This window comes from Schistocerca nitens, chromosome 5 (genome assembly GCF_023898315.1).
Source record: "Schistocerca nitens isolate TAMUIC-IGC-003100 chromosome 5, iqSchNite1.1, whole genome shotgun sequence".
NCBI lineage: Eukaryota > Metazoa > Arthropoda > Insecta > Orthoptera > Acrididae > Schistocerca > Schistocerca nitens.
Window position 1 is genome coordinate 227796238 of NC_064618.1, and position 21537 is coordinate 227817774.

The window sequence follows — 21537 nt, forward strand, 5'->3', positions numbered from 1 at the left end:
GGAGATGGGAACTTGCTCTTCAATATATCCTCTCTTCCAGTTACCCACCAGGCCTCAATCTCCGCTAATTTCAAGTTGCCGCCACTCATACCTCACCTGTCATTCAACAACATCTTTGCCTCTGCACTTCCGACTCGACTGACATCTCTGCCCAAACTCTTTGTCTTTAAATATGTCTGCTTGTGTCTGTATATGTGTGGATTGATATGTGTGTGTGTGCGAGTGTATACCCGTCCTTTTTTCCCCCTAAGGTAAGTCTTTCCGCTCCCGGGATTGGAATGACTCCTTACCCTCTCCCTTAAAACCCACATCCTTTCGTCTTTCCCTCTCCTTCCCTCTTTCCTGACGAAGCAACCGTTGGTTGCGAAAGCTAGAATTTTGTGTGTATGTTTGTGTTTGTTTGTGTGTCTATCGACCTGCCAGCGCTTTCGTTTGGTAAGTCACAACATCTTTGTTTTTAGATATAGTTTTTTAAGATTTGTTTGATATTAATTATACAACAATAATAGAAATTCATAGAATCTCACTGTGGCCATGGGAGTGCACATTTGGGTGTCTGTGTGGTTGTTTGTGTAAGTGTACATACTTTTGCCAGAAACAGCATAAGAACTCAAACACTAGTGTAAATGCTGTTTCCTGTTATGTGTTTTTGTGGTGCTCCATGCATAGGTCCACTATAGACTATTGATATTAATCATCACTTTCATGGAATGTTTTTCAATTTAATCTGACCTGAGATATGTGACATAGATACTGTTCATATCACTTTGTGATGCATTACGCTTTCTGTAGGCACTTGGCTCGGAATCCATTTATATGCGACTGCAACCTGCGATGGCTGGCTGAGTACCTGCACCGTAACCCCATTGAAACATCTGGAGCCCGCTGTGATTCTCCAAAGCGCATGCAGAGGAGACGCATTGAATCTCTCAGAGATGAGAAGTTCAAATGTAAGGGTAAGCGAGCAGACACCTCACTGCTTTGTACGGGTCCTTTCCCTATGATTACATGCTCACTACCATATAACAATCCTTTCCTCCTGATCTCTCTCTCTCTCATACCTTTCTTAATCACACATTCTAATGTAAAATGGTTTGTTTCTGTTCTAATTAATCCTCAGATAATATATTATTGTAGTTACTGGAACTTTTGAGGGAAATGTAAATACATCTTATTAGCAGATGAAAATGAAAGAAAATCAGTAATTTCCAGCAATGAGATTATCAAATTTTGATTCAACAAAGTGAGTAAAATTGTTATTCATTTTCACTTATTGTCAGCTTAAAATTAACTTACTTTTTACAGCACATGCCACTGTTTTCTAATGTCAATTAGTACAATTATTCTGAATATGCAGCACTCTAGACACAAAATCCATTTCTCACAATTACCTTAATATCTTTCTAATTAATATATCACTAACAGTGGTATGTAATTTAATATAGAAGAAATAATGGTATTAATGCAATAAAGCTTCTGTAGGTAATATTTTATGGTGATTAGCACATATAATAAACAGTTAAAATCATAAAGAGACAGAAGGCTGGTCATTACATACCTTCTGAAGGCCCAACTCTCAGTACCAGGATGGAAACATTTAAAATAGAAAACAGTCCTCATATTTCTCAGTACTGTGCATTCCTTCTCCAGGAGAAAAATAGGGTCTGGTTGGTGGAGGTTGGAAAAAGGCAGTGTGTCAGGGTGGCAGGTCTCCCAGATGCTAGGTTAAGAGGGATCTATCTGTTTTGAAGAAAAAGGGAGGTTAAGATGCAGAAAAGATATCAGAGAGAGGAGATCAAAGATAATATATCCCTAAGCACTGTGCTACCTCCTATTTATAGGTGATCAAAGGCACAGAGTAGGAATACAAGATCGTTTGTGTAGAAAAGGAGAAGAAAATTAAAAGTGAAAAGAATAGTGCAATTAAGGAATAGAAAGGTAGGGGGAAAGGGAGAGAGAGTTCAAAAGGGAAAAGAGAAAGTACTTAGAACCATCATATTGGAGGTGAAATTGTGTGTTGAAGAGAGAATGGATTATATGATATAGCATATCTAAGGTCCCTACACTCACACTGTTCTGTGTAGCAACTGGGCACAGGATGTCCCCAAAGTAAGCAATGATTCTGTGTCCATTCATGTGTTCTGCCCATTTGGTGGTTGAAGTGTCAACAGAAGTGCCGACACAGTGTGGTTTGAGGAGACCGATATGCACGCTATAAGCTCACGCAGGATGGCGTGAGGTCTGAAACAGGATACATAATGAATGCTATAAAGAAAAGTACGTAGCTTCTGGAATACTTAACTTTAATCCATCATTTGTATACATCGTTCTTGATGAGACATGCTTCATACGATAACTATCAATTGCTATGGCGCCTTGCTAGGTCGTAGCCATTGACTTGGCTGAAGGCTATTCTAACTATCTGCTCTGCAAATGAGCGAGGCTTCGTCAGTGTGCATCGCTAGCTAAGTCGTCCGTACAACTGGGGCGAGTGCTAGTAAGTCTCTCGAGACCTGCCATGTGGTGGCGCTCGGTCTGCGATCACTGACAGTGGCGACACGCGGGTCCGACATGTACTAATGGACCGCGGCCGATTTAAAGCTACCACCTAGCAAGTGTGGTGTCTGTCGGTGACACCACAGTGGTGGTCATCCCTATACAGAGAGCCTTGCAGTGAGTGCGTGTCAAATGGTATATATGATGAGTAAATTCACATGGTGCTCTGCCAGTGAAAATGGCAGTGGCAGTGGGTTGGGGTATTGGCCTGGTTTTATTGTGGAATGATTATAAAGGCAGGAATCTTGTCATATGGAGAATGGTCAGGGTAATTTGACAAGGATGTTGTGGAGGTTAGCAGGTGGTGGTGTGCGAAGGATATCATGGAGAGAAAGTCTAATTTCAGGGCTTCATTTGAGAAATTCATAGCCTTGTTGGAGTAATCTATGAAGTATTAAAGACCTTTGTGTGAGATATGTTGCTAAAATGCATGGAAGAAGAAATGGCCTGACTGATTTGTTTCAGCAGAGGTCCTGGGTAAATGTACTGGATATTGTGCCTCTTCATGGGAAGTGTTGTCCAACCTTCTTGTCTCTTCACAATTTTAACCACTTTCACGATTTCCAGAGACAATAATAAATAATGGCTATTCATTGTTAAGAGTTATAAACCATGGCACTAATGGACTAGTAATTATTTTAAATCAAAATTGTTATATCAAAGACCATGACATCATGACTTCACCACTTACATCAGTAAATGTATAGGATCAGATATATGTTGTCACTCTCTTGTACAGTGATTTTTTGTAACTGTAAACTTTTTAAAAAGTTTAGAATCAGTTACAAACTTTCTTATAATTACTGTTTGTATTATCAATAACAAATAATTCTCCCTGTGGAGAGAAAGTCTCTGGTGTGCTGGTTTCCAAATAATGAGGAAAAAAAATATTCATTGCTCATCATCTATCACAGATTACATGTAAATAAACACTGTTGCATTGTATTTAACTTGAACTTCACTTTACAACTGCATGTAAAACCATTCCCAAACCTTACCTAATAACCGTACATGTTGTGGGGTGCTTGGCTCTAACCTTATATTTAATTTTAGGTGACTAAGAGCATGGTGTATGTTGCAACTAATGTGTGTTATACTTCAGTTTTGTTTCAGTAGGTAAGTAAGAGAGATTGTGTCAGAATAATAACTCAGTTGTAAAAATCACTGCCTTTTTTGGTAATGGGCTCTCAAGGTCATTCATCTAAAAGAGCCAATTAATAGAGTTATTTTGGAAATTGCAGTGTTGTAGAATACATAATATAATTTACTCCAACACTAAAAGAAATGTTTCACCAGCCAACATATTTCATATGCATCCTTGCATTTCAGTCCGACTTTGTCTTTTTTGATTAGTTTGTTCCTGACATTCAATGAAAGAATTTTCATTTACCACAAACTGAGAATTAATTATCTGTATGGCAACACTGCTTTCAAAACAATTTCAGCTGACAGAGAGTAAATCCTGTTTCTGCTATTTTTGGATAATATCACTACTTCTCACTGGCACATTCATTTCCTGTCTTTATATCCAAGTGTACCAGTTTTTCTTCTGTACCAGGTTTTCTTCTATGTTTTCCTCCAGTAAATAAGTGTAACTTTGATTTACAAAACAAAATAATCATTCTAAAAAATAATAATCATAGTTAATGAAGTACTGAATTGACATAAATCAACAGTTGAATATGCACTTATAATTTTTACAACTTGTTGAAAATAAAAATTGCTAGTAATATATCAATGATTCTGCTGTCAGGTGTAGAAGAATACCGGACACGATTAGCAGGTGAATGTCTCATTGACACTGAATGCCCTGCTGGATGTTCTTGCGATGGGACCCTTGTTGATTGCTCAGGAAGAGGTCTCTCAGAAATTCCTAAAGACATTCCAATGTACACCACAGAACTGTGAGTAAATTGTTTCAAGATGTTGTATTACATTAAAGTAGGTTATTTCTAACAAAGAGGAGGACCTTTGTTACACTATTTTTAGTTGAATTCAAACATATAATTCACAAATATTCTTGTATTGGAAAATAAAATCTTTAATACTGTATGTCCCTACTATGTGCGCAAAAGTATAAGTATAGTTAATATGAGGGATGTTCAATAAGTAATGCAACACATTTTTTTTCTCTCTGAAAGAAGGCAGTTTTTATGTTGGATTTCAGTAACCATATTATTCTCTACTCTTCTCCCTATAAAGCCTAACCTCTGTTCATTGTGACGGCCTTATGTAATCTTAGTGTGTGGGCCTGTATGCCAACAAGTACCACTCCACTGGTCAAAGTCAGAGCCAACATCTTGCTCATTGATGAGGGTGTCTGCACTACCAACAGAGACATCTAATTGTGCAGCAAGATGTTTAATTGTGAGCTGTGTGTGACTGGGCAGCAAATGGTAGACTGGACATGTTTGTGCGACTTTGTTGCAATGGTGACAGAAGCCTCGCCCAACAACTCATATGTTTTTGTTCACTGCCCAGGTCTCTGTAGACCTTCTGCAAGCACTTACAAATATCAGTGATGCTCTGGTTTTCTGCCAAAAAAACTCAGTGACAGCTCTCTGTTTGGAATACAACTCCATTGCAGACACATTTTGAAGGCTGTATATAGGACCGACACCAGTCAGAATTTCATGGAACTATTGGGGCTGAATTGCGAATATTCCATGATGTCCTACAGCAAATTATGCTTTATTACAACTGAGATAGGCCATGGTAAAAAAAGGTGTTGCGTTATTTATTGAATGCCTCTCATATCTGTCATCATTACATAAAGTTTACAGTAATATACGTAACTCACATCACTATGATAGATTCATTTATACAACAATTTGGTATCACATTTTAGCTAGAGTTGCAAATCGTTGTCATAGGCTGTGTTGGCTACACATTCGAAATGCGGCCTGCTGCTGCAGATTGTTGCTGTCCAAATAAGTTGTGATAAATACAATCCAAGACTGTGGTTAATTTTGTACCTAATGTAGAGCTTAACATGAATTCTGTTAGGGGCTAAAATGTCATGAATTTCAGGAAGTTTCATTTTCTTTTCAACATTTTAATATCTCCCATCTGACAGTTGTAGTGGCTGTCAAATAATGCTCTCATGATAAATCCTTCAAATTCAAGATCTCAGCTTTGTGTTTATGTGGACATTACCAAATAATGCCTGACAAAACATGAAATCTGCTGTAGAACTATGGCTATTGTGTAAAGATAATCACAAATAAACACATTTTGAAACTGTCAACAATTATAAAAAAAACTAATACCATTCAGATGCAAAATATCCATTAGAAGCAAAATAATAATTGATGTAAATTTAACAGAGCAAGTATCACATTTCTGCAGTTTTGAAAATTATATCTTTTAAAACACCAGAATGTAGAGACAGCAGCTATTATTTGGAACAAAAAAAATCCAAATAGATCAAATCTGAACAGAAATACCCTCAACATTTTATAAAACAATGACAGTACCAACCATTATGTACATTATTCAGACTAGAGCTCTTGGTTCCCTTAAAAGATTGCAAGAAGAGATAAATTAAGTAAACAAAATTATTTTGTTATAATTTTTGGCCTTAAGTCACAGAAACATTATCATAACAGGTTTGATAAATGTTCTCCTGAGACATTACATCTAGTCTGCATAAGCTATCTTCCAAGAGCTACTTATACTATAAATGACAAATATTCTTCATACTTAATAAATAGAAACAATATGAAATTTCTTTAGTACTTCTTCTCCTCTATTTATTATCAACATACAACTATTTTTCTTTGCAGCATTATTGGCTCAGCAATATCATGAAGAACATTTATATTTTCTCCAGGCAATCTAAAATACTTTTGCAATTTTTGTCTGTAAGAAAAGTTTTTAGATACAGTTGTAGAATGCACAGAGTTTTATTTCACAAGACTATGTTAATAGAGGCACTGTTCATACAAGTCAAAATAAATACCTCTCCAACTATTACTGCATGATGCAGTTGTGTCTATGTTCTTGTTTGAAGGCAGTCTTTGGATACTTCAGAAACTGTAATAGACTAGTGGTGCAAAAAACTTCAGGTTATTACTCTGAGTCTATCAAGTCTCTGGCTGTGGATAATGTTGCATAGAAACTATTGTGTGTAATGATTGTCATGTCCATCATGTGTAAAAGAAAGAAATCATGTTACAAGGGAAAAAAGCACATCTCAGGTTAAACAAACAATGTTCACAAAATCCTAAGTTCAACAAATGTAGAAAGAAGCATATTCCAAAAACATAATTGGAGTTTAAAATACTTTAAGACTTGAATGGTGCAATGAATAAGTAACGGAGTACTGATTCATGAACTAATACAAACTGTAAGCATTTTCTTGGTGAGTTAGACAAAAGATGAGACAAGGAATTCCAGGAGTATGTTACTCTTATTTATGAGACAGAGCATAATTGAATAAAAAATTGGCAAAGAATTTGTGAACCTTCAAAAATTTATGAAGGCTGAAAAGAAAGCAAAAAATACATATGTTACTTGTGAGTAATTTTTGAGTGAACAGATTATTGAATAACAGCATGCAAGCAACACTTATACAACAAAGGTGTACTATCATTTGATTTATCAAGACATTTACAGTTTAGTGGGGAAAATCATCTTCTGAGTCAAAGGGGGCTATGACAGTACAGGAGGGCAAGATGGCAAATCTGGCAGAGTCCAGAGGAGTGGAGCACAGTTGTAAACAAGGTGCAGCAGCAGTGCCAGTGATGAGATGGTGGCATAGTGTAGCTGGTGATTGTTTGCTTCAGGTGACTGCCCAGAGAGAATTGACTTCCACCTGTTCTTTGGCTAGTTATACTGCCATCTTGACAATTCTCCACGGACCAGCTTGGGTGGCTAGCAGTTACTGCCTGTTGTTGTGGAGCCACTACACATATTGCATCCATGCTCTTTACTATTGATGTATCTTTATCTGTTGATAGAAAAGATATATCAGTTACTTATGTCTGTTCACTGCTAGTATAGTTTGAAAAACCAGAAGCTACAATTCCAGCTAATCAGTTCTCCATTTTTCATTAATCACACTGATATTCTGATAGTAATGCCCAAGAGTTGACAGTACCTGTGCATGATAAAGGTTGAACATTCACAAGAGTGTACCTCACTTCTCTATCAGGAAAAAGTACTTCTGTTGCAGATAAGACATAGTAAATGTAGTAAAAGTCAGTGTGCACAATTCTAGCCAGAGCATCTGAAAGAGTAAATGACAGAAGAGCAGAATCAGGATAGCCATTTAAGGATTTAAACCCCTTCCTCCAGAACAATACCTTCAGAATTAATAATAATTCACTTTGTATAAGTTGCAAGTTGGAAAGAGACTTCATTGAATCAAGCAATAAATTCAAACTCTCTGTCATAAAGAACAGTTTAATATCTTACAATAAAGAAGTTAAATCATTCTGCGAAAAACTGTGAAGGTGTTTTGACTGTGTTAGTAACAGAAGTTTTTTTCCAAAATATGAGTCAAAGGGGGCTTTACATTAGAACTGCTACATTGTTCTCCATTTCATTAGAGAGCAGACTCTTTGAATTCCACAGATTTAAATTGCAACACACTTCACAAAATAATCAGACATTTCTTTAGAAGTAATGCAAGTCAGAGTTACATGTAGATATTATAATTACAGTTTTTCTTTCTTTCAGGTTGCTGAATGATAATGTAATCGGTCGAATAAAATCTGACGGGTTATTTGGTCGATTACCAAATTTATTGAAAATTGACCTGAGAAGAAACCGAATAACAGGAATCGAAGAAAACGCTTTTGAGGGCACGGCACGGTTAACAGAGTTGTAAGTGTGGTTTCAGTTACAATTATTTGCAAGAAATGTCTACTTTGTCTGCAATTATTTCACAGTCACATTATTCAATGCATGCATTCTTTCTTTTATGTTATAGGTTGTTGTCAGAAAACAAAATTAGAGAAGTTCATAACAAAATGTTTACTGGCCTCAACAGTCTTAAAATTCTGTAAGTATTCAGCCTGTATGAACTACAACAAACATGTTGCAGTGAACTGTATTATTGTATTTACTATGGTGTAATTTCTTATATATTAGTTATATTTGTAGCTGCTCTCAATATCTCTGGTATAAAAATTGTATATAACAGAGCAATATCACGTTTGAAAACTGAAATAGTTATTTCCATGGTTTCAAAAATTGAGAATTGTTGCTGTCTTATTATTAAATTCTTACTTGTTAATACAATTAAAAGTATACTTACATATTTGATATGCTTAAAATGTCTTCTGTGCACTGAAGAAAAAATTCTTAACTAACATCTATAATATAACAGAACAGTAAGTTTGCTTTCTTCCTAATGAAATAGTTCACAGGTGAAGAGCCAGATGTCTTTGTCATACAAGCATAAAATTTCAGCAAGCAACCTGGTGATGGAAAGCTGTTGTGGTTGCTTCCACATTATTGTGCCCATTGGACACTAACATCTGGCCACTCATCTGTGAAATATTTCATCATGAATTATATCAGGGGAAGTTGACAAATTATTTGTATATTTTTTGCTTTAATCTGATGAATTTATGTTAATTGTTCATACCTATTCTTATTTATAACTCATACTTTCCTTGCAGGTCTCTGTATGACAACCAGATAACATGTGTGATGCCTGGCTCATTTGATTTCCTCACATCACTCCATACTCTGTAAGTAACTGAAAAATAGTATCTTCTTACAAAATGTTACATTTCCTCTGTTTGCATTTCAAATGAGTATAATTACAGAAATCTGCTGTCAAACCCGTTCAACTGCAATTGTCATTTGGCATGGTTTGCGGAGTGGTTAAGGAAGCGAGATCTAAGCACAGGCAGTCCCAGGTGCCAGTTGCCACTGCGTGTAAAAGATGTCCCTGTTCATGAACTGCCACAGCATGAATTTAAATGTACTAGTAAGTACAAAAATGACTGACTTTGGGTGTGTGTGTGTGTGTGTGTGTGTGTGTGTGTGTGTGTGTACTATACAGCAAGTGATTACCTTTACCCCTTTTATTATTTGTATTCACCCCTCCCACCCATACTTCTAGTACTGAATACAGTACAAGCAATTAGTGTTTGTCATAAAACGGTATGACATGTACTAATGTAATACAAATAGGACTCATTATTTATAGACATTTATATATTCTCTCTGAAAAATGCCTTTGTAATCAAGTACACATTAAGCTGCTATCATCAGACAAAGAGCAATTATATAATGAAATTATCCTTTCAGAGTAGTAGCTTTCTTACTGATTTACTTTATTAAATTTGAATAGTGTAAGTGTGAATAGCATTAAGCTACATACTGATAGTTTATTGTTAAAACAGTACTCAGATTCTTTGACGTATTTGTCTCAGGCTAACGTATACCTTAAGTCATTCCACAATTCTGAACATTCTCCTTCTTGATGGGATCTATGGAACACAAGAATGAATGAATGAATTAATTAATTAATTAATTAACTGAAGTTTTTAACACTGAGCACCATAAAGCACAAAAAACAACTACTACATCAAAAGATGTGAGAAGGCCTCAGTAACATAAACAATGACAAAAGTATTAATAATCAAAATCACAGGAAATAACTACATTTAGCACATAAGTTTAGGAATGCATGTGCCTGTTTGTGTGGCAAATAAATGAGAACTTTTGATTGTTTTCTTAAATAATATTTGAGAGAAAACATTAGATAACACTTATAATGCCTCTCCGTGTATTGTGACAGAATACAAAATAATTAGGACACTAATCTAAGTACCACATCGTTTTTGAAGCTGTAAGTCCTTTGCTGATCCTTTCTTTGTGCATGTTATGAGCTGACAGTGATGAATCAGTTTAATTCTAGGCACTGGACTTAAAAGTGTTAGTGATCAGTGGTTCAATTGTCTTTTACAGAATGGTAGTGTGACCATGAAATTGATTTCTTAAATGAAACAAAATACTCGAAGAAACAGCAAAAAAGAATTTTTAAATACATGTGAGAAATATGATACAATACCAGAGAAGGAAAGTTGCTACTCACCATATAGCAGAGATGCTGAGTTGCGATAGGCACAACAAAAAACTTCACACAATTATAGCTTTCGGCCATTACCGCCTCTGTCAGCAGTAGACACACACGCGCACGCACACACACACACACACACACACACACACACACACACACACACACACACACACACACACAAACACTACTTGCACACATGTCTGCAGTCTCAGAGAACTGAAACCACACTGCGAGCAGCAGCACCAGTGCATGATGGGGGAGTGGCGACTGGGTGGGGGTAAGGAGGAGGCTGGGGCGGGGAAGAGGAATGGCAGACAGTGAAGTGTTGCAGTTTAGACAGAGGGCAGGAGGAAGGTGCGGAGGGGGGTAAATAGTGGAAGGGAGAGAAATAAAAAGAAATTAAAAGACTGGGTGCGGCAGTGAAATGATGGCTCTGTAGTGCTAGAATGGGAACAGGGAGGGGGCTGGATGTGTGAGGACAGTGACTAATGAAGGTTGAGGCCAGGAGGGTTATGGGAACGTAGAATATATTGCAGGGAAAGTTCCCACATGCACAATTCAGAAAAGCTGGTGTTGGTGGGAAGGATCCATATGGCACAGGCTGTGAAGCAGTCATTGAGATGAGGGATATCATGTTTGGCAGCATGTTCAGCAACAGGGTGGTCCACTTATTTCTTGGCCACAGTTTGTCGGTGGCCATTCATGCGGACAGACAGCTTGTTGGTTGTCATGCCTACATAGAATGCAGCGCAGTGGTTGCAGCTTAGCTTGTAAATCACATGACTGGTTTCAGAGGTAGCCCTGCCTTTGATGGGATGGGTGATGTTAGTGACCAGACTTGAGTAGGTGGTGGTAGGGGGATGTATGGGACAGGTCCTGCATCTAGGTCTATTACAGGGGTATGAGCCATGAGGTAAGGGATTGGGAGCAGGGGTAGTGTAAGGATGGACGAGTATATTGTGTAGGTTCGGTGAACAGGGGAACACCATGGTAAGAGGGGTGGGAAGGATAGTGGGCAGGACATTTCTCATTTCAGGGCACGACGAGAGGTAATCGAAGCCCTGGTGGAGAATGTGATTCAGTTGCTCCAGTCACGGATGGTACTGAGTTACAAGGGGAATGCTTTGGGGGAGTTGGTGGGAGACTGGAAAGATAAGGTGCGGGAGATTTGTTTTTGTACAAAGATGGGAGGATAATTATGGTCAGTGAAGGCTTCAGTGAGACCCTTAGTATATTTTGAGAGGGACTGCTCATCACTGCAGATGCCTATCGCGACTCAGCATCTCTGCTATATGGTGAGTAGCAACTTTCCCTCTCTGGTATTGTTACATTCCAGCCTGGATTTTCCGTTGTTTGAGAAATATGATAGCTACACATTGCAATTATTTCTAATAACTGTAGTCAAATCTAGACTTTGGCATACACACTTTACTTCACAAAAATTCATTTCATTGAAATATGCATGAAGATGTGCTGTGGAAGTTATTTTAGCTATTTACTGAATTAAAATAAATGTTTGAATTGACAAAGCCAGCTGTCAAAAAAATGAGTACTATGTTGGTATGAATTGAACATAACTGGTAATTTTTTTTAATCTGCATATTTATACTGCAGTTCATTTCTGTGACTGTCTTTGTTTGTTCTATTGTTACACTGAGGGTTCAATATTTTCTTTTCAGGTGATAATGATCAAGGCTGCCTTGGAGATAACTATTGCCCCCCAAAATGCTCTTGTACTGGTACAGTTGTGCGTTGCAGCAGGGTGAAGCTAAAGGAAATTCCCAAAGGCATTCCACCAGAGACTTCAGAGCTGTAAGTTACTTCATTAATTATGATGCAATTTGTGGCTGATATGTTTTCGTGAACCCTTTTCCTAAACACCCACAATCCCATACCATTTTGGTTTTGGACATGCAGGTCAATAACGTCACGTGTTTGTTGCAGGTATTTGGATGTCAATGAAATTCAAATGATTCACAGAGAACGGCTGAGTCATCTAAAATCACTGACCAGATTGTAAGTTCATAGCATCAACCTTCTTGCAAAACACGTAGTGATAATCCTAACATTGCAAGAGTTGCCATTTCCTAACTGTTTCAGCAGTATGAAAGTGAATGTGAATGATTTAGTCCAGACAGTTCATTGTAAGAATAATGAAACTGACTTATTTAAGTTCATGTACACAAATATTCTAACATATTATTTTATTTTTTTGTTTGACAGGGACTTGAGTAACAATCAGATACAAATTTTGGCAAATTACAGTTTTGTCAACCTGACTAAACTGTCTACCCTGTGAGTATATTTTATTTTAAGAGTACAGAATTTTAGAAGATGAAAACATTGAATATTCAAGTGTAACATGCAACAACATTGCTCCATTAGCTTGATGCACAGAAGTATAGCAGTAAAAACGTACAACATAGTTTTTTTAGCAGAATATTTTAGTTACATCACAAGGCATTGTGTTAGAGAAAACTTTAAAATGCATTTGAAAAATATAAAACAGTAATCTGAAAACTGCGACTCAGAGAGGAAAAGCATCATAATTAAAAACCATGTTTTGATTATATGTTACAGAATCACTTTTTATCCAGAAATAAGTATAGAATCCATGCACTAAATCAGTATTGTATTAATAATTGCAACAATTTTTGCAACGCCAAAAAATTATTTTGATTCACAGTTAAATAATTCACAAGACGGATGTACATTGCTAGCTTAACAGTCAGGATTTTTTCCATTTCAGTTTTTGTGTATTCAGCTTCTAGGAGTCTCAAACTTATATTAGTTACTAATTGAAATAATTTGTATTTGGAATGCAAAAATAATTTTTTTCTCCTACTTTGTCTTGTGCTATAGGAGCAAATATACAAGATATCGTTTCCCAGGCATCCAAACTGTAAAAATTGGGCTGAAAAGTTTTCTTCTTGAAAAAGAATGATGTAATTCCACCAGACTTACATGAATGTATGGAGACGTACACATTTTTTAGTTTAATATGTTTTGTTGATCCAGTCAGCAAATAAACTGTTATGATACGGAATGAATGAAGTTGTAGATTCACAAGCTGCGACATGGTTGCAAATAAAACAGTGACCCAAATATACAGAATAACACATGTACTGCAGCCATAGTGCCATCATCAAATGTTAAATGCTAATTTTGGGTTTAACATTTGATGATGCCACTATGGCTGCAGTACATTAGGACATGTTTTTATAAAACATATCTGAAGATGGTCATTATAGACTGAAACCGGTAGTCTGATGACAAAAAATTCTTGACCATAGACATAAAGTAAAGGAAATTTATTCTACATTTTAGATTATTATTAGAATGACAACAACTGGGTGAGATGGCGCAGCAGACTTCCATTCAGTAGGACGACAGTTCAAACTCTTCTTCAGGTATCCAGATTGAGGTTTCCTGTGATTTCCCTCAGTCACTCCAGGCAAGTACCGGAATGGTTCCTTTGAAAGGACACAGCTGATTTCCTTCCGCATTCTTGACACAATTTGAGGTTGTGCCATCTCTAATGACCTCAATGTCGACGGGACATCCTTCCTTTCTTCCTTCAGAATGATAACACTAACAAGCAATGAAATTTTCTCTTTCTTCCAGTATCATCAGACACTATACAGGGTGTTTCAGAAGTGATGGTCAATATCCAGGGGTATGACAGGAAAGATCATTCGAAACAAAAACATCAAGTAAACATGGGCTCTAAAATGCAAACCTATGAGCTATGAGCAATTCTTGATCTTCGATATTGTAAAACAAATCTCTTCTACTGCAAGCTCTTTGATTTCCATATTTTGGAAAGTGGTAGAATGGACCAAAAAAAGAAAAAAATGTCCAGTAAATATGTGCTCTAAAATGTTTACCTTAAAAGTTATGAGCACTTGTTCATTAGAAGGGTTTGTTTCAAATTAGCTCTTAAAGTATGCATTTTAGAGTGCATGTTTACTGGACTTTTTTTCTTGTTTTGGTCTGTGCTAACACTTCTTACAATATGGAAAGCAAATAGCTTGCAGTAGGAGAGATCTGCTTCACAGTATAAAAGATCAAGATTTGCTTATATGTGTTTTGGAGCCCATGTTTATTTTACTTTTTTGTTTTGAATTATCATTCCTGTCATATCCATGAACATTGACCATCACTTCTGAAACATCTTGTATAATATTTAAGACTACAACAAAGACTAAAATCTCATAAAGCATTTTAATATGTGATGCAAATTTTTAAAACAGGTTTAGGTGAGTGGACTGTATGTCAGTGAGAAAGCATGCACAAAGTGTACATATCACTAAATAAACCAAACTCAGAAATGGATTGATGTAAGAAGTGAGGGAGACAGCAGAAATGTTTTGAACATGCTAACCACAAGGGTTGCACTGCAAATTTGTATGGCCTTACAAATTTGTTCAACAAAGAGCCCCCAGACTTTTAGAGGAACTTGCAATGCATTCCTGTTGGGCAATAACTTCAATTTATTTCTGTTACCACTGTGAAAATTATGGATCTGAAACTGAAAAAAGGCTATATTAACAAACATCTACCAGCATTATTTAAAAGTTAGAGGTAGCATATGGTTCATGGTACACTACCTAGCATTTGATGAAAATGACATGGGGTAACAAGTATACCTGATATTTTCGATGTATGTGTACATATGCCAATGATGCTGTAGTAGCAGTGACATAATAGTGAAATTTTGATCAATACTTGTGTCTAATAGGGCAAGTGAATAATGATAAACTTAGTAAACTTAGTACATTACAATTAATTGGTACTTAGTCTGCTCTGGGAAAGGGTATGTAATGACTTCAATTTTTCTCTTTCCCTAGTATCATCAGTTACAATAAATTGCAGTGTATAGAAAGAGATGCCCTAGCTGGTCTCAAGTCCTTACGAATCATGTAAGTAATTTTCCACTTATATCTGTACTTTGTAATGTCATTTACTAGCAACTAGAGTTCATGTAAGAATGTGTCAGTAAAAAGTAAATCTAGGGGCATTTAATTTAATGTAGAATTAGCTAGGGCTCTCATTTCATTTATTCTAATATATGTATGACTAGTTGCAACTGGACTTGCATTTCTTGTAAAGCAACAGTTACAACAAAAAGTAATACAATATCTAATTAACTGGATCTTTAAATAAAAAGTTAAGCATAGCTGAATTTACCTAATGTACATCCTGACAAATATGTTGAGAGCAAATATAATTAAGTCACTTATGCTGTTATTTTATGGAGAATAAGACTAATTTAATATCTTCCAGATCACTTCATGGTAATGACATATCAATGGTTCCAGAAGGCTCATTTATTGATCTGCAGTCAATTACTCACTTGTAAGTATGACATCAATTGCAGTATTTTATTACAATATATGTGCTTTCTAAATGTCTTCCAGTTACTTATGACAAATCTTTCAGGGCCCTAGGAGCAAATCCTTTCTACTGTGACTGTAAAATGAAATGGTTAGCTGAATGGGTAAAAAGAGATTATGTGGAACCAGGAATTGCACGCTGTGCTGAACCACAATCTATGAAGGATAAATTATTATTGACAACACCAGCATCATCATTCCAGTGCAAAGGTAAACATTCAAGTCAAAGTTATGTTAAACATTATTTTCTTATCAACAGTTTTGTAACTCTGTATTGCAATTTAAGGAATGTAATACACTAGCCACCTAAATATATTTGCTATTACATTTTTGGCCAGTTTAAGGCAAGCTGATGATGATGGGAAGATTCTTCATTTAAATACTGTAGCTATGAAGGAGAATTTTAATTAATTCTATAAATTCAAAGGAAAAAATGTATGCCTATTGTGTTGGGTAAAGAAGACAAGGAAGTTTAAATGCATGTGTATAATATCCTGCTTTATGTAATTTTCAAAAGTCTTCTGTTTAATTTCAGTATCATATTTAGTCAATTGGCATAGCTTTTTCTGTTGCATATTAGGCTATAACGCTACTTCACATTTAGGTGAATTCAGTTCACTTTCATTGTTTCAGCATGAAACAAGCTCTCTACCATTCTTATCTCTTCTTATTGGCAAGTGAAATTCTTAACATGTGTCACAATTGAGAAGTTCATTGTAAAAAATAACAACTCCCTTTTCTCCTTGTTTTTCGTATATTCTGGTAGCCATGGCTGATGCCCATACGCTCAATAATCATACAAAGCAAAACAGGTCTTATCCTACATTACTACACCTTTGAAGTAGGGTGGTTTTACAAAAGCAACCCATATCCAAAAAGGTTTTCACAAAAACAGCCTCTGGCATTTGAGAAAGTTTGTGGCAGTGCAACCTGAATGTTTTCTATTGCCTTCCTAGAAATTTTTGTGCTATGTTGAGTGGTCTATTGCCTATATTGTGTTTGTGCTTTTGATGAATGCTTTTCATGAATCCCAAAGACAGTGTTTTGTGGCAAAAAATGAAGATGTCCAGAAAGAAAGCAGTTGTGATAAAAAAGATATACCAGAAGCTAAAAGTCCTACACCTCAAGTTTCATTTTCTTTATTTGATAAGCAAGAGCTGAAACTTCTTCGTAACACTAATGGCCTCAGCAGAGGAAACAAAAACAGACTGAACTAGGATATTATTGACTCTGGCGATGATAGTGGGAGGCAAAAATGGAAGTTTGATTTGTAGAGTTCTCTGCATTTCTGATCTAACTTCATCTTTTTTCTGGCAAATGTTATCAGACCTAGCGTTAAATAAAATATAGTTGGAGAAATTCCAGGGCTATTGAAGACTCTATTTTATAAAGACGTTTCTTGCTGGATGTTACGCTACAACATATGGCACTGGGATTTATCAGGAACTATTCAAGTATTTCTAGATAGCAACATAAAAATACATTTGAGAACAGGATAATATCAAATTATTTAGTATATTTCTTTGCTGTCCTGAAAAATATTTGTTTTTGAGAAAGGCTGTTTTTGTATCCAGTGCTTCAATTAATATTTTTATGCTTGCACTACAAATGCTCTGGTCATATTCTCAAAATCCATTAAAACATACATATAAGTACTGTATTATATAACAGAAATAATTATAAGTTAGACTCCACACTAGTTATTCAAAAATGGTTCCTGCAGAATAATACTAACACTCCAATCTTCAGGCTTAGAATAATACAATATTTAATGCTGATTGTCATAGTGAATAATGAAGTGGTGCAACAAAATCCTTGTAGAATCACAACATAGTGATGCCATGATATTCCCTGCTGATTATATAATATAGCAGTCTTGTCTTCAGTTCTGAGCAGTCAGTCAGTTTACAGCAGTTACAGTATTCACCTTGTGAATAGCTCTCTCATATGCAACTACTCAAACAAAAGCAGTTGTCAAGGCAAATGTTTCTGTGCACTGTAGAAGATACTTAAAACCTTTTAATATACACAAAATAAATGTTAAGGGAAGGCAAATTATAAAAATAATAACTCTAACTGTGGTGGAAAAATTTGATGAATAAATGTGGTTTTATTGTTATTAAAACTGAACTGTCTAATAGACACAAATTAATGTAAAAAACTGAGATTTTTATACTTTGTAAAATTTTTGTTGTCAAGCTCTTTAAATCATGTTATTACAATCCACCTTACATTTCTGTTATACTTTAATGTGTGGATATTTCATATTGCAGGTCATGTAAGCCCACAGATTTTATCTAAATGTGATGCCTGTTTCACATTCCCATGTGTCAACAATGGAGTATGCCAGCCATTACCTCAGAGACAATACAGATGCCGGTGCACACCTGGCTATCATGGGAAGCATTGTGAATACATGATAGATGCATGTTATGGTAATCCCTGCAGGAATTCCGGTACCTGCAAAGTACTTGAGGAGGGACGCTTCAGGTATTTATATATCATTACCATAAAAATCATGATTATCTGGACAACTATTTTCATTTCAGGAAAAAAATACCAAGGACTACAGCAAATTGATTAAAATGTCAACAGTTTAATTGCTTTAGTGTTTTACAATGACACAACCTAACACCAAAAATTATTTTATTCGAAAGACACTGGCCATGGAACCCTATTAACACTGCACTTTCTGTTTTTTAAGCTTTTCACAATATTCATTATAATACAACAAAAATAAGATGTGACTGTCATGCATTATTCATTCTAAAAGTAAGGGCAACACATCAAAAGGGAGTAAGTGAAGAGGGGAGGGAAAATTGGGTTTGCAGAACTCTGGAAGTAAATAAAAACCTTCTGCATCATCCAATCCCTCCCAACTCAATGAGCTACTTTCCTGGATGTTGATTATTTCTTTGGTGGCTCCCATAAGAACCTCTATCCATATGAAATGCACTAACTACCAACAGTAAGTTCATTTTATGAGTAGTTTATCATTCTGTAAAATTAAGTTCCTTCCTATTTGTATACTGCATCTTCACTGGGAAGTGGGAATTATGAAAGATAGTGACAACCCTGTCAAAGCATTTCATAACAATATTGTTATCAGCTAGGCCATAAAAAGACCTCCCATGGCATTTCTTCACATAATTGCAACAAACACAATGTCACTGGTAACTATCGACTGACCAGTACTCCCCACTCGACCACTTCTTCACATAATTGCAACAAATACAATGTCACTGGTAACTATCGACTGATCAGTACTCTCCACTTGACCACAACTTTCACCAGGGTTTCAACTATTGGTACCTATTGCCATGCCCTGTAATGAGGGATATTCCACTTATCAGAATTCTGCCCCAAGTACTATTGTCACCCACCCAATATAAGCAGTATCCTAGTCTGTCTCCATTTCATTGTTGCTGTCAATCCTGTACCTTAACAGGTTGTTTCTCTGTGGATGACCCAGAAGGAGAACATGTCCCATATGGCCATACTACCTCTTATTGTAATCCAGTTAAAGGAAATGTTTATTAAAACAGTGGCTGAAGGCAGTGTGTGGAAGCAGTCTTGATATCCAGCAGCTGTGTGGGTATGACAGCTAGCCAAACATATTTTTGCCTGAATGGCCTCCACAGAACTGTAGCTGAACATGCTGCACACCAGATAGTGATGCTTGCAACATCCCTTACCCTCACCCAATCTCCTCTTGTTTTCCACTCAAATCTTCTCCTGACCTAACAGTTTGTTTTCTTTTCTCTTTATGTCACTCTTACACACTCCACTCATCCATCTATCCTGTCTCATTAACAGTCAGTTATCACACCCACAGGTGTTATAATTTGAGTTTGTGTGTGTGTGTGGGGTGGGGGAGGCTGGAACTACATTGAAACTTACCGATATTAACAGTCTTATATTTCAAACCAAATTTGATAAAATTGCAATACCAGCGGTAATGCATCCTATGGTAGTAATCTTCTAGTATGTAGCATCATACAGAAAATGGAACAGTCCAGACTGTGTTTTTCAAGTGTCCTGTGAGGCATAGAACATTACTAAAATATGGTTCAATATTTAGTAAAATCTCAGTACCGAACACTTTGTTTGTGACTGAAAATATTTTGGAGACATATGTACAAATTTTTATTGGTATAATGTGTTACTGATTTTTTACATAAAAATTTAAATTTTCTACAAGCATTATTATTACATCACTTACCTCAGCCTTACTCACCAAGGAACTGTCCATAAAAAAACAACTTGCATGGATGCAATCTTCTTTTGTCGTGTTGATATCTGATATTTTTACCATTGTGGTTGCTGCTTCTGGGCTGCTGTTGAATTCTCACTTCACTTGAAAGTAATTATGTAAATATTAATCTAGCATTGGAAGATAGCTATTTAATATATGTGAGAAAGGTGCTTTTTTAAGTACCAGCTTTCCTTTGTTTATACTGTGAAAAATTTAGCCTCAGCAAACACAACTGGTTTATGACAATTTAAGGATAGAAACTAATTGTATGCACAAAATTAATGAGTAATACACTAACAGCTGATTTTCTTTGTTTATGTATACCTTGAATTATTTCAATTACTTCAAGGTTTTTCTTAATTATGAGATTTGTAGGATATGAGGGAGGAAAGCATGGCTGAATGCATATTAAACTCTATCATTTGATTAAGTGCAGTTGTTTGATGAGTAGGAACTAGCTGAAAAAATCTGACTAGTGGCCACATTAACTGATTTAGGATCAAAATTACAAAATAAATTTTTTGGTATTCTTTGGCAATAATTTATTGTTAAATAGAAATGAACAGTAAACCCAAAATAAATCTACATTCTCTTCACAGCTGCCATTGTTCTCCTGGATTCACTGGTGACAGATGTGAGAGCAACATCGATGACTGCATCAATAATAAATGCGAAAATAATGCAACATGTATTGATCTGGTTCAGGCCTATGAATGTCGCTGTACACAGGGTTTTATGGGTATGAAATAATATCATGATTTTCCATGATATTCTAGCAAAATGTACTTTTTCATTTCATTTGTTATAACATAGAAAGAAAAATGAAAACTACACAAATTTGCAGCCAAGAAAGAAAAATGTTTAGTATACAATGTGATTTCTTCCCTCCTCATATTGCTCTCTCTCTCTCTCTCTCTCTCTCTCTCTCTTTCTGTCTCTTGGGATATCATACTCATCAGAAACCTGCCCCACATAGTATCTCTTTCCTTAAAGAATATTAATTTGCTGTCTGTGAATGTAATCAAACATAAAATTACATTTTAGATGAATATATTTTTTGCTGTAGACCTTATATTTAAACAGATATCTAAATTATGTGTTTCTTATTTTATTAGGAGAGTATTGTGAAACAAAAATACCATTCTGCACAAAAGAATACAATCCTTGTCGTAATGGAGCCAGGTGTGTTGACCATTTTACACACTATAAATGTGAATGTGCTCCTGGTTTCAGTGGAGAAAACTGCACTGTAAATGTTGATGATTGTGTTAACAACATGTGTCAGGTAA

General features: G+C 35.9%; 1 protein-coding gene across 3 annotated transcripts in view; it reads left to right on the top strand.

Moving 5' to 3' along the window:
• LOC126259302 (protein slit) overlaps positions 1-21537 on the top strand; it is an 839566-nt gene that overhangs the window by 794249 nt on the left and 23780 nt on the right. For 2 of the 3 annotated variants that reach the window (XM_049955969.1, XM_049955971.1), the window contains exons 13-27: positions 793-956; positions 4310-4460; positions 8239-8385; positions 8492-8563; positions 9186-9257; positions 9336-9499; positions 12277-12409; positions 12542-12613; positions 12821-12892; positions 15448-15519; positions 15884-15955; positions 16040-16203; positions 18267-18483; positions 20848-20987; positions 21364-21533. In XM_049955969.1, coding sequence (XP_049811926.1) covers positions 793-956; positions 4310-4460; positions 8239-8385; positions 8492-8563; positions 9186-9257; positions 9336-9499; positions 12277-12409; positions 12542-12613; positions 12821-12892; positions 15448-15519; positions 15884-15955; positions 16040-16203; positions 18267-18483; positions 20848-20987; positions 21364-21533 — 1882 coding nt within the window. The remainder of the gene's footprint in view (positions 1-792; positions 957-4309; positions 4461-8238; positions 8386-8491; positions 8564-9185; positions 9258-9335; positions 9500-12276; positions 12410-12541; positions 12614-12820; positions 12893-15447; positions 15520-15883; positions 15956-16039; positions 16204-18266; positions 18484-20847; positions 20988-21363; positions 21534-21537) is intronic. The other variant, XM_049955970.1, reaches the window with a different exon arrangement.